The sequence below is a fragment of the Podarcis gaigeae genome, assembly GCF_964106915.1.
Source record: "Podarcis gaigeae genome assembly, chromosome: 11".
NCBI classification, from domain to species: Eukaryota; Metazoa; Chordata; class Lepidosauria; order Squamata; family Lacertidae; genus Podarcis; species Podarcis gaigeae.
The window spans coordinates 1,993,859-2,007,635 of record NC_139687.1 but is presented as its reverse complement, the minus strand read 5'-3'; the positions used below and the strand labels follow the sequence as shown (position 1 = coordinate 2,007,635).

The 13,777-nt window shown below is 46.2% G+C and overlaps 1 protein-coding gene across 7 annotated transcripts in view; it reads left to right on the top strand.

Annotated features, from left to right (window-relative positions):
* Nucleotides 1-13,777, top strand: part of CEMIP2 (cell migration inducing hyaluronidase 2) — a 62,355-nt gene that overhangs the window by 2,181 nt on the left and 46,397 nt on the right. For 2 of the 7 annotated variants that reach the window (XR_014555946.1, XR_014555947.1), the window contains exons 1-2: nucleotides 3,860-4,004; nucleotides 13,297-13,639. Coding sequence is in view for 3 of the 7 variants with exons in the window: in XM_083701896.1 (XP_083558022.1) it covers nucleotides 13,309-13,639 (331 nt within the window). In the remaining 4 variants the exon portion in view is untranslated. Of the gene's footprint in view, nucleotides 1-342; nucleotides 570-3,849; nucleotides 4,005-13,296; nucleotides 13,640-13,777 lie in introns of those variants that run through there. The other 5 variants (XR_014555944.1, XM_083701896.1, XM_083701895.1 and 2 more) reach the window with 4 other exon arrangements.

Genomic DNA, 13,777 nt, shown 5'->3' with positions numbered 1-13,777 from the left:
ATCCGTGACTTAGCATGGATTTGAGCCTTAGTCCATGTACAACTGCTTCTGTGTCCATTGTTCTGATGCTGAGGAATTGCATCTCTCTAGACAAAGAGGGATCTATTCATAATCAGCAATACCAAATATACTAGCTCAAGTAAGGGATGAAGTCTTTGCATTTAAGGCAGCAATTGCCCCACTATGCCGGGGCTACTTCTGCCTAGGACTGTGATTCAATTCATTTTACACTGAAAAGTATCACCGATAGTAATAAAACATTGGATTTGAAATGGTTGCACAATCCCTTTACCAACAATATTTGGCTCGCATGGATGTGTCACATGAGACAATTCCTGTTTTTGTAAGTCAGAAAAATAAGAATCTGCCGTGACATCCTGAACAGAGAGGATGACAGATAATGCTTTTCCTGTTAGCAGCGTCAAGCCTTTATATTCATTCCCTGAAAGCTTAGATTGTTTGCTCATTTGTTGACTGTCCATATAGACAGAAAACTGCAACTATTGTGAGAGCGAAAAGGATTTCTAGTTCTTTGCAGATCATTAAGTGTTTTGTATACTCCTAACCAGGTAAGTGTAAAAAGTATTTTATTCTGCAATGTTATTTTGAAAGTTATAATTAAGTACTCAGATATTCTGCTATTAAAATATTTTCACTACTGTTGTATCAGAATGTGCAGGATTGTGACAAGTGAAAGCTCAAGTGAGCTGCACTTTACTTTTCAATAAATATTTGTGTCTCAGGACCTCTAATTCTTGCTTATGTTTTATTTTTGTTGCATTCTGTTTTCAATTTTGCCTATTTCGCCAATACTTTACTCCCTACCTGAAGTGCCCATATTTGTCATGGTTACTGAACCTTACTATGTTTTCAGTGAAACAAACAATGCTGTTTTAGGATATATGCATTCAGTGGCGTAGCGTGGGTTGTCAGCACCCAGGGCAAGGCAAGTAATTTGTGTCCCCTAACCTGTGGATTTGCGCCCCCTAACCCGTGGATTTGCGCCCCCTAACCCTAACCCCCAGATGTTGCGCCCGGCCCCCCCTGCACCCCCCACGCTATGCCACTGTATGCATCCTCTCACAGGAAGCTAACTGACTGCAAAATCCAGATTTCCACTGACCCAATAGCTACTACAGTAGTTGTCAATAATTAAAAAGAGAAATTACACCTTTTTGTTTAACAGTTTCCATTGAATCGATGCTGCAAACCTGTGCTCAGTTGCCTGGTAAAGGTAAAGGGACCCCTGACTGACTCTGGGGTTGCGGTGCTCATCTCGTTTTATTGGCCAAGGGAGCCGGTGTACAGCTTCCAGGTGGCCAGCATGACTAAGCCGCTTCTGGCGAACCAGAGCAGCGCACGGAAACAGCGTTTACCTTCCCGCTGTAGTGGTACCTATTTATCTACTTGCACTTTGACGTGCTTTCGAACTGCTACGTTGGCAGGAGCTGGGACCGAGCAACGGGAGCTCACCCCGTCGCAGGGCGTCAAACCGCCGACCTTCTGATCGGCAAGCCCTAGGCTCTGTGGTTTAACCCACAGCGCCACCTGCGTCCCTTTTACCAGTTGCCTGGTAGTAACTTTTAAATGGGTTTACTTCTGAATACACACAGGATTCCACTGAAAACGTGTAAACATATTAAACAATAGCTGTTCTCCAACTTTGTAGTGAAGCTCTTTTTAAAATAGCATTTAATCCAATACATTATAATTGTGGTGCAATTACTGTAACTTCTTATGTTCTAATTTTCAGAAAGAACTGTACTTTTTTTTGTTTTTCTTGGATCCAGAAGATAATTTTCTGACATGGCATCAGTTCAAACTGTAAATACCAATTGCATACAAAATGGCATTTTGCCATAAGGTCATATAACCTTCAGGAAGAAAAAGTTGAATTCCATGCTGCTTATTTAAGCAGAATGCATATCTGTGCAAATCCTTCTTTATTTGCTTTGGATAAATAAAGAGTATTTAGTGAATACTTTGATAATGACACAGCAGCTGAAAAATGTCAAACAAATATACATGGAAATAGAAGAAAACAGAAACAGTGACCACTTCTCAGGTGGTAATCCCAACACCTGCTTTTTTGGGCACCTGATGGCAGTTTTAACTTCTACATTGTCAGCCACAGAGCTGTACAAGCTGACATGTGAAAACAATGAAACAATTATTTGCTTTTACTGGGGTGAGTGTTTTAGGAGAAACGTGCACACAATGATCCTGTTCTCTACTTTATCCATACTGGGCAAGATAGAACTGACCCAAAGTGTGGCCCTGAAATAGCACAGTATGGCAATGTCCACTGGGGTACTGCTACTCTTGCACCAGCAAGGTACCTTGGCCAGTGGTGAAAGGGGGGGAAATTAGTGCTGAGGCAGAGGAGGAGTTTTCCACGAGGAATCCCTTGCTTGGCTGTGTGCCTATGGCGTCGCTCTCTTGAGCGGGATGTTTGGGTTCTAGCCTGATGTCTTCCCTGCACCTTTGGAACCCCAAGTCATGGTTGCCGGCAGAACATCCAAAAGGCAAGCTTTGCAGCGTAGTGGGACTCAGCCCCACATCTCCCTTTCAGGCTTCACTTAGGCATCTGGCTGGTCCCTGTGAAAAAAGGGTGCTGGGCCAGAGGGCCCTTTTTTCAACCAAGCAGGGCTTGTTTTCCCATTGCAATGCACTTCCTTAGGGTTACCAGGCTGCTGCAGCCGATCACGGTGACCTTTCTGTTGCCGTTTCTGCTCTTGTGGTTGTAGCCTTTTCCCTAGCAAAAAGTTTGTTATGTCACTAACACAAGTCCTTATATGTGTGTAGCTGTTCTGAAGGGTGTTTGTGGCAGGACTTGAAATATTCTCTTGTGGAATCTTTTGGGTTCTCTGAGCACGCCTTTGAGGAAGGGCCAGAGCTCAGTGGCAGAAATCCTTTGCACACAGAAGCTCCCAGGCTTAATCTCTAGCCTATCCAAGCAGGGTCAGGAAACGTTCTCTGCCTAAAACCCTGGAGAGCAGCTGCCAGTTGGTGTAGGCAACAGCTAGCTAGACCAATGATCTTCCTCAGCATAAGGCACTTCCCTATGTTCCCATGCCTTCTACCCAGGGCAGGGATTTGTGGACATGGATCAGGGTCCTGTGTGTTATGGGTCAGCGGAAGCATGGACAAACACGTCTTCGTTGGACTTGGCAAGACTTCTGAAGCAAATGATGGGTGCTACCTCATGTATGGCCGAAGGGCCCCTTCTTGGAACACAGCCCCATAAGAATCTGTAGGGCGCAGTGCTCCAAGTTCACTTTCCCCGAGTCTACACAGGGGCGGGCAGGCAGGCAGGCAGTCTTTCAGGAAACCTGGCTGGCCCTGCGGTAACCAGAGGACGCTGAACATGGCCTGGTCTGGCATAATGAAGGTGCCTGAGCTGCCCTTGAAGGCCAAATCCCAAGGCAAGTCCTGCACGGCGCGCAGCGCAGAAATCCGGGCAGCCACCGCGGGGAACTTGGTCGAGTGGTCGGGAGACCGGCGGGCGCGCCAAGCCCCGGGGGCCGAAGGAGCAGCTCTGCCCGTGTCGCGGCGGGGAGGGAAGCCCAGCGCGGCCTCGCCCGCTCGCTCCTCCTGGTTAGGCGCAGGCCCCAGGGCAGCTGCTGCCCGTCGAGCTGGCGCTCTTCCCCCTTCTGGATGCGCCTCGCCGGGCTGCGCAGCGGAACCCGCCGCCTTTCCTCCCGGCGCGGCTGCGTCCCAGGGGCGCTCGGAGGACGCCAGGCGCGGCTCTCTCGGCGGAAGCGGCTCTTCGCCAGGGCGCCTTCCCCCGCTCCCCGCCTGGCCGGGGGCGCGGCGGCGAGGAGGCTCCTCCCGGAGGGCGGCGCGGGGCGGGGCGGGCGGAGCGGGCCCGGGGCGGCGCGGCGGCTGCGGCGGGGAGCCGGCGGCGTCGTCGTCGCTGCTGCGTGAGGAGGGAGGGAGCCCGCCATGCCTCAGCCCCCGCCGCCCTGAGCGCGCCTCCTTCGCCGCCTGCGCTCGAGGCCTCGGTGAGTGCCGCCCCCGCCGCCCGGCTCCAGGCCCCCTTCCCTGCCCGGCCTCCAGCCTCGCCTCGGCCGCCTCCGCTCCCTCTGGCGCCCCCTCGCCTGCCCCGCGCGCGCCCTGGCCTCCCCGCTGGCCGGACGCGCCTCTGGGCCGGGGCTTCTCCCTCTGCTTTGCTGCTGCTTTCTGCCCTTTCTCTGGCCCAGAGCTCCTTCAGATCAGCCGGGCGAGAGCCGGGCACATGGAAAGGAGGAGGGAATCAGAGCGGCCTGGTCCCCGGGTCTTTGGGCGCTTCCAGAGGACCTGCGGAAGGAGCAGAGGCTTCCTGGAGGTTAGAGGGTGTGAGCCATTGGCCATTCCTGTGAAGAGAGCTTAGATGACATTGCATCCCACACTTTTCTGTCATCTCCCTCATCACTTTCCTTATTGCTAACAAAAAGAGTGGCATTGGATTATTGAGCAACGTGTCCTAATCAACTATTAGGCACAGCATGACTTTTAATGAGGTGGAATCCCACCTGAAAGTACAGGCAATGATCATTTTATGTGTGTTTAAAGCACTTGTGACCATGCGCATGCACAGCGCCACAAACCCAGAAGTGGCAGGAAAGGGGGGCAGGGCATGCTAATGTGCATTTATTTTTATAATACGTGCTCTGCCATCACGCACAATGACCCAGAATGCAACCCCCTCCTGCAAATTCCCTGTATCAACAGTTCCCACATTCCTCAGCAGTTTCTCATCTCAAACAGCAGGGACACCCCTCCCCCCCCAAAAAATCTTCCACACTTCACTCTGAATGTGAATCTGATCTGCTCTCTTGGGGGAGGGACTGTAGAAGTTTGGTAGTAGAGCATATGTGTTGTATGTAAAAGATCCAAGGTTTAATGCCTGTACGAATCACTGGTCTGATATCTGCTGCCAGTTAGTGTAGAAAATATTGGGCCAGTTAGACTTTCTGTCCATATCTGTACAAGATGGGTTCCTAGGTTCCTGACCTTTCCCAGCCCTCTTGGCACTGCAAGAAGGAAGCAATTTACAAGTTGCCTTCTTAAACCGAGAGGGAAGGAACCTGGCATCCTATGCTATGTTGCTGTTAAGCCCATAGGAAGTTGACTTGCACTGAGTGGGAAGGGTCAGCTAGTCCAGCTCCCTACAGTGCAGGAATCACAGCTAAATGGATCAGCCTAGTTCAGTATTGTCTTCTCTGACTGGCAGCAACTATCCATGGTTTCCCAGCCTTTACCTAGAGATGCTGGAGTTTGAATCTGGGATCTGCTGCTGCTCAGCTACAGTTCTTCCTTTGTTGGAAGTGGTGATGTAGAAACAAAAACCAGTCACTACAGTAAGGAAGAGACTTCTCCCATCTCTCCCGTTATCCTACCTATGCACACTCCGACTTTTGCTTGAGACTTGGCAGTCACACTGAAAACTCCCTCCAAAGTTGAATGGAATAAGGCAGCAGTCACTTACACTTGAACGCAAGCATGCAAGGATTCTTGGCTTCTCATACATGTATGAAAATTCTTGCATGTTTGGCAGTGTCCCTATTTATGGCCATTGCTTGCTGCTCATTTCATGAATTGTCTGAGATGCTGCCAGAAGTACTGATTTTGTTGCTGGAGCCCATTCTTCACCCCACGTTCTCTGGTACCCCCAGATAAAAGTAACTTGCTTGGACTTAATCTGCATTCCCTTCATCAGATGTAAGTTATTAGCTTTCATCTTGTTTTGATCATACTATTTGATCAAGTATGAAGAATTACATTGTCAGCAAGTATGTTGATGATGTCCTCTTCTGCTAACAGTACAGAATAAAACTTATTTGGTGTTGTATGGTTCATGTTATTTGAGCCACCTCGCATGCATTTAGACTTTCATGAAGCCATATGAAAGCATGCAATGGAAAAGGCATTTCCTATCATCTTGTAGATAACCTTTATGGTGTGTGCCAGTCGGGGCAGTGGATATCTCTGATATCTCTAAACGTAGTGCTTTTTCTCAGGAAAAAGTAAAAGATGAATGCCAGGTAACCTATGCAACCACTTATAGGCAAAGTATGTGCAGGTGCACATAAAGGTTTGGCTAGTTTGGTTAGCAGTCATAGACCACATGAAATTTAATATTTTAATGAAGTTCATGCTATGCAGCAGTTGCTGATGTAGTAGAACCTCACATTGAAACTACACTGTAGGTATGATAAAACTGCTTCTTTACTGTGCCATTTGTTCTGGTGTAGTTGTGTCCAGAGTTGTGTACATGCTAGTAAATCTAGAAAGTGCAACTTGGCATCTAACAGACCTCATATGAAATGGTTTGGACACTTGTTAAATTTATTGGTCTCCATTAGCTCTCAATGTGAATAATCGTGGCAGGGCTGAAATAGATTGTTGTGTCTAGGGATGGGTGGGCCACAGCAAGCTTTCCTCCTGTATAGCTTTTTCAAGACAATAGAGAAGAGCTACAACTTGGCCTCATTCACAATCATGGCTAAGTAGGAATTAACCAGTGTGCTGGTGCACAGTTAAAAATCTTGGCCACTTCTCTCCTCCCCTGCTCCCAGTAGTGCAGCTGAAAGAGGGGAGGAGAGGAGTAATAATAATAATAATAATAATAATAATAATAATAATAATAATAATAATTTATTATTTGTACCCCCCCATCTGGCTGGGTTTCCCCAGCCACTTCCAACAAAGATGAAAAATACACTAAAATGTCACATGTTAAAAACTTCCCTTCAGATGTCTTCTGAATGTCAGGTAGTTGTTTATCGCTTTGACATCTGATGGGAGGGCGTTCCACAGGGCGGGCGCCACTACCAAGAAGGCCCTCTGCCTGGTTCCCTGTAACTTGGCCTCTCGCAGTGAGGGAACCGCCAGAAGGCCCTCGGAGCTGGACCTCAGTGTAGCCATGAAGATCTAACTGCACCAGCACACGGGTTAATTCCTTCTTAGGCATGGTTTGGTTTGGCTTAGCATTGCATGCAAGCCATTTCAAGGTTTAAAAAAATGTTTTTCTTAATACTGAAGTTGTGTCCAGTGGTACATCAAATAACCCAGACACTATCTCTGCCATGTGCCATGGTCCTTGTAGTATAAGATTCCTTGTTTTGAAAGGAACTTGATATGGAAAATCAAAATATTCCATTAGGTTGCATCTTTGTGCCCAGAGAGTAGCATCACTTCCCCAACTCTCTCTCTCCCTCTTGATGCTACCCTAACATGAATTACTTCTCTCTCCCCCCCCCCCCGCTCCATCTCTGATGTTCTTTGTTACAAGTGAAATGTCATTTATTTATCTGGGGTATTTTAAGTCTGCCATTTATCCAAAGGTCCCAGGAAAGAATTAAAAATATCACAATTAATATTAAAGATTTAAACAAAACAACAGTATAGTAGAAGGAAAATATTTCCTTGTACTTATTCCCTCCCCGCCCCCCACTGCCTGCCACTTTGAAAGAAAAATGTTTTTTTTTAAAAAAAAAAAAAACCCTACTCTCTTAATTGAGGTTAATGTTAATTGGCAGGAATATATATCCTGTTGGCTCCCAGTCTCTGGAATGCCCTTCTCTATATGTCTAGTTCATGTTGTTTTTGAGTGTTCGGTGCCAGCTTAAAACAATATTATTTGCCCAGGCCTCTTAATTCAGCTGTTGCTGTTTTCTTGCTACTGATTCGTATGTTTACGGCATTACTTTCTTTCTTTTTTAATTGTGGTTTTTATATTCTAAAGTCTCATTGGAAGTTGTTTTGAGGTGACAAGGATGTAGTAACTTCTTAGCCAGAAATGAATCAGCTGTCAAAGCAACTGCACAAGGACACTGAGCTCTGTGCCTGGTTGCTGACTTTGAACTTATAATGGTATATAAATATCACAGTGTATTGATTGACATGAAAATGTAATTGTAAGTACAGCTAGATGGCAGATAAGATAAAGACATCTATTCTAAAAACCCAACCATATGCACCTCTGTTTACTCCCAGGTAAATGTAGGATTGCAGCCAAGTAGTCTGTTCCCCAGCCCTATTTTAAAATAGGGTACTTTATCTACAGTGATACAAATGTCACATACTGTATTTAAGAAGTGCAGGTGTCTGTACCTTGCTTCCCCTTGGGGAGTGGGTAACTTAAAGGCCAACGAAGGTGCTTGGCAGAAGAAGTCTATAGCAATGGCTTTTAATTTCTGAGGGCCTTCATTTCATGCTGACCTGCACCAGAGGCCCACTTAAAACAAAATCACAGAGCAAATCTATGAATGACGTCAGAAGGTGGTAGACTCTTCTTCATTGGAGAGCAAAGGCTGGATGGCCATCTTTCAGGGATGCTTTAGTTGTGATTCCTGCATTACAGAGGCTTGGACTAGATGATGATAATAATAATAATAATAATTAATAATAATTTTATTTATACCCCACCCTCCCCAGCCAAGACCGGACTCAGGACGGCTAACAACCAATAATAAAAACAAGTTGATTAAAAGACAATTTAAAAGATTAAGACACAACATTAAAACATTAGGATGCAGCCTCTTCACAGGAGGAGAAAGGAAAAAGAAAGAGGAGGAAGGAATCAAACTGATTCTAAGCTAAAGGCCAGATGGAACAACTCTGTCTTGCAGGCCCTGCAGAAAGAAATCAGATCCCGCAGGGCCCTGGTCTCATGAGACAGAGTGTTCCACCAGGCTGGAGCCAGTGTTGAGAAGGCCTTGGCTCTGATTGAGGCTAATCTAACTGACCTCTAGGGTGTTGCTATATATGGACCTTAAGGTCCTCCGTGGGGCATACCAGGAGAGGCGGTCCCATAGGTACGAGGGTCCTAGGCCGTGAAGGGCTTTAAGGGTCAAACGCAGCACCTTAAATCTGACCCTGTACTCCACCAGGAGCCAGTGCAGCTTGAAAAGCACTAGGTGAATATGCTCCCATGGCAGAGACCCTGTGAGGAGCTTCGCTGCAGCATTCTACACCCGCTGGAGTTTCTGGGACAGCTTCAAGGGCAGCCCTGCGTAGAGCGAATTACAATAGCCTGGAGGTGACTGTCATATGGATCACTGTGGCCAGGTCGGGGCGGGAAAGGTAAGGGACCAACTGCTTGATACGGCGAAGGTGGAAAAATGTCGCCTTGGCTGTTGCTGTAACCTGTGCCTCCATGGAAAGGGAGGCGTCAAGGATTACACCCAAACTCTTAAAGGAAGGCAGTGGCACTAATTGGGCCCCCGCAAGAGATGGGAGTTGGTCCCTCATCCCCATGCCATCCCGACCCAGACAGAAGACCTCTGTCTTCAAAGGATTTAGTTTCAATCGGCTCCCACAAAATCATCCAGCCACAGCTTCCAAGCATCTGGTCAGTGTGTTCGGGGCCGAGTCAGTGTGGCCCTCCATCAGCAAATAGAGCTGAGTGTCATCAGCATATTGGTGACAGCCCAGCCCAAAGCTCCGGACAATCTGGGCAAGGGGGCGCATAAAGATGTTAAAAAGCATTGGGAAGAGGATTGTGCCCTGCAGCACGCCACACACCAAGGGGTGGCGATACGACATCTCCCTCCCCTAGTGGCCCCCATCATCTTGTTTGTTTTAGTCAAACTATCATTTTTGTAACTGCTGCTCATTTGCGCTGCACAAGTTATTAAGAGGCATTAATGTATTCAGGTGTCAGCAAAGTTTTGAAAGCAATGGAGTCCTGCAGATATTTTAATCTCCTGCTCAGTGATCACCTCCCTGTGACTTTACAGTTTTATAAATGTTTCTGATTCTGCATTCATTTGAAAGAGGAAGGAAATACTGAATACTTTATATTCTGAAGTTTCAAAATTAGAATAGCTGAAATAAGTAATCTGGCATAAAAATTCTTTTGTTACTGCTTCAAATTAGGGGGTATGGGTGGGGATTTGGCTGAAATTTATACTGTTTTTTTGTCAGGCTCCAGAACAGCACCAACACTTGTGCTGAAAGAGGACTCTCAGAAAATGGCCCCAGGAAATAATTTGTATTATAGGTTCTTACTGTTATGAGCATTTGCCACACTTGGAAATGGGCATGCTGAGGCCTGGGCTGTTCAGAGAATTTACTTGACTATCCTGTGATTTGTGTCTGCTTTGTTTCCTGTTTAGAACAAAGGAAATGGGTTAAACACACCATGTCCAACTCCTTGGTTTTTATACTGGGCTGCCCATTTTGACTGAAGCCTTGGTGACACAGGGAACAGGGGCAAGAAACATGAAGGACTTGCGTACCCTGCACTCCTTTTAATGTTTTGATCCTGTCTGGCTGGGCATTGTCTCCTCTGAAAGCGTTGGGCACAATGATCTTATCGCAGTGATGAATTGGACTCTGCAGCTTTGAAATTACAAAGAAAGCGTTCTTGCTATGTTTCTGCATAAGATTTGAGATTAGCTGCTATATTTCCTTTGTTTTTATTGTTGGCCCGTTTCAGTCCTTCTGAGCATGCCGTGTATAGTTGAGCACACCAGGCTTCAGTTGGCATACTCTGTACTTTTTTTTTTTACCTGAGTTAGAGCTTCATAGAAAGGTATCTGGGTTTAGGGTTAATCTTGCTTATTCAAGTTAAAGGCATCAAGATTCCATCTAAGGAAATGAGAGACCCACAGTGATTATCCGCAGTTACAGGGAATATTTAAAGCTTGCTAATACTTAGGAGGGTGGTTTACCCCTTGTTGGAGGGAGCAGGAAACAAGGCCATGTTCTCTTATTTGCAAGCTTCCAGGGGTCTCAACCCATAGTTGAGTGGGGGGCAGATGCTGGTTTTCTCTGAAACAGGAGATGCTGCACTAGGTGGACTTTGGATCTCATCCAGCAGGGCTCTCCACGTTTTTATATGGACCATATCCTGGTAATAGAGGAAATAAATTATCACATTAGCCTGTGTGTACAATTGGGAAACAGATCTGCAAGTGGAACTGAAAGTGGAAGACTGGCATAACATTTGAGAGAGCTGTTCATCTTTTATTATGTGCCAGTTTTACAAATCCAGATGGTAGGTGGCACATGATCTCTCTCTAGCTCATTTTAAAACCACTGTTGAGGCAGGTCAGTGCTGGGGAGGATGTATTCAAATAGCAGGTTTTCAGCATGGTGTGGTGAGGGATAAACAGGTCAGAAAAGCTTAGCAGGAATGACCATGCCTTGCTGTAACTGCTTGCATGGCAAAGAAAGAGGAAACTTGTGATAAAACGTTAAGAAATCACTGAGAGTAGCCAAAAGGTAATGCCTTATAAGGTATTAGGACGGTTTGTGGGTGATTCAAAACCACAAGGGAAAAAGGAGGAAAACAGTTAGAAAGCTATTGCACTTGCTTAAAAGGGCTGTGAATATTAGTCAAGCCGCCCCTGGTGGAGCTAAAGCTAATCAGCATGAAGAAGGGGGGGTATGTAACGGTGGGGTTACATATCAGGGGGAAAACATGAAATAGGTGGACCGGGAAGTTGGTAAACTGCAATTTCCTAAACAATAGGAGATTGTAGGAGGGAAATTTGGATGGGCTTTAGCGTATAAAGTACCTTTGATGTGCCCTCTTTGCAGCATGAGCTGGGGAGTTGCTCGTGCAGCGCTGTCTCAGGAATAAGCAACCTTTGGTTTTGCCTGATCTCAGTTTCTGACTCCTTCTTCTCACAGAGCAATTGACTCGCTCTAGGGAAGACTCCTGGGGCAAATTTGTCCAACAGGTGGGGATCTGAAATTTGTATAGGACTTTTGGTTTGAACAGCAGCCAATTTCTCTGCTACCCCTCACTTGTCTTTTTCTTTTAACCATCTAGCCTGCTGAAGAGTTCTGGGGACCTTGAAAGCTTGCACACTATTTTCTGGCATCTTGGTTAGCCTAATAAAGATGTTTTCTTAATATATATTGGACTTGATTGGCACATCAGAAGCTCCAGCCTATATCTTGCTGTATTTTAATGCCCTGGGGATGATACCATCACCAGTCCACCAATTGTTTCTTATTTAATGCTGGCAGCTCAGCAAGAGTTAGCTTAAAGTGGAATTCTTCAAAGGTAAAGTGTAGAATTTCTTCACTGCTGAGATGTTACGGACAGTGTGTTTACTTTCCTCGAATCTATTCATTGAATATTCGAGATATCCTGAAAAACAGAAAATTGTATAATTTTTTTCGGCAGGAGAAAGGAGGTCAGCTGCTAAAACTAATTCAGTTTATTATCCTAATAGTTTACTTGTGATTGCAGTTTATGATAGTCCTGTTAGCATGGCATGATATGGAGTAATGGTTTTTAACAGTGCTATAGATTTTGAAGCAAACTTCTTCAAAGGTTATTCTAATGGCTATAAAGACAGATCTTTTGTGTGTGATCTTGTGCAAATGTGGCAGAACCTGGATGAAAATTGGCATATGCTTTTGAGCTCTGTTTTTTGCAAAAAAAATTCCTCTAAATATTTGGGACTGGCCAGATGCTGACAAGCGTGCCCTGGGTGAAGGGATGCTGCAGACTGGGGGGGGGGGGGCAGTGGTCTGTAGGGACCTGTACCAGCCAAGAGGCAAGAGTCAGAATCAGAGGAAGCTTCAGAGCTGGAGGAAGAGACAGACCAGGCAACTGAAGGAGAGGGTGCCTCTCCACCCTCCCCTGTACCACTGTCTCCAAAAACCAGGAGAGAGCAGACGTAGCTTCTGTGCAGGCAGAGTGAGCGCAGCCCGTCGGGAAGGTGCATCAATTGGTGGAAGGGGGCTGGTCTCCAGTTGCTGCAACAGCGCCATAGAGTTCAGACCTAGGAATAGCTGGCTAGCCAATAGAGTGATGCGCGTAGGTTTCCAGAGCTGTTATCTTGGATAATAAAAAGCTAACTTTCTGCTGTGTCCTTGGCTAGGAAGCACCATTGGCACTACATTAGCTTTGGAGTAACCTGGTGGAATACATAAAAAGGTAAAGGACCCCTGACAATTAAGTCCAGTCGCCGGCGACTTTGGGTTTGCGGCGCTCATTTCGCTTTACAGGCCGAGGGAGCCGGCGTTTGTCCGCAGTTTTTCCGGGTAACGTGGCCAGCACGATTAACACCGAAACCAGAGCAGTGCAAAGAAACACTGTTTACCTTCCCGCTGGAGTGGTACCTATGAATCTACTTGCACTTTTGGGCGTGCTTTCGAACTGCTAGGTTGGCAGGAGCTGGAACTGAGCAACGGGAGCTCACCCTGTCGCGGGGATTCAAACTGCAGCTCCACCGGCGTCCCTGGTGGTATACATACTCCCACATAAATAATTCCAGGGCATAACTAAAACGACTCCTCGCACACTTCAACATTAATCTTTTTTTCCCCCTTTTGTTTTTAATCCAGTGATTGCATAACATGCAAGCCGCTGATCCCAGAGGGAGGACTCCTGCCTTCCTTCAGCCTCAGAATGGAAGCAGCCATAAATCTTCTGGCTATTTCCCAGGAAGAATTGTCCCATTTCGTCCTCCTCCTCCTCCAAAGAACCAAGCTTCAGCCAAATTTACCTCTGGAAGACAGGAAGCTCGTGCAACAGTAGCCTCCTCAGCAGATGGGCAGCGCAGTCAGGCGGAAGCGAGCAGAAAGAAAAGACACAAAAACACACTCATCTGCTTTGCTATGTCTAGCTTTTCGTTTTTTATTGCACTTGGCATTATTTTGGGGATAGCATCAAAATATGCTCCTGATGGTGAGTTTCCATTTCTACTACTTAGTACCACTACTAAGTGCCAATAGAAAAATCCAAATATTTGTACTGCTGTTCTGGAAGAAGATTGATAGTTTTCAAAACTAGTTTTTGTATAATTTATAATCGTATAATTTAAAA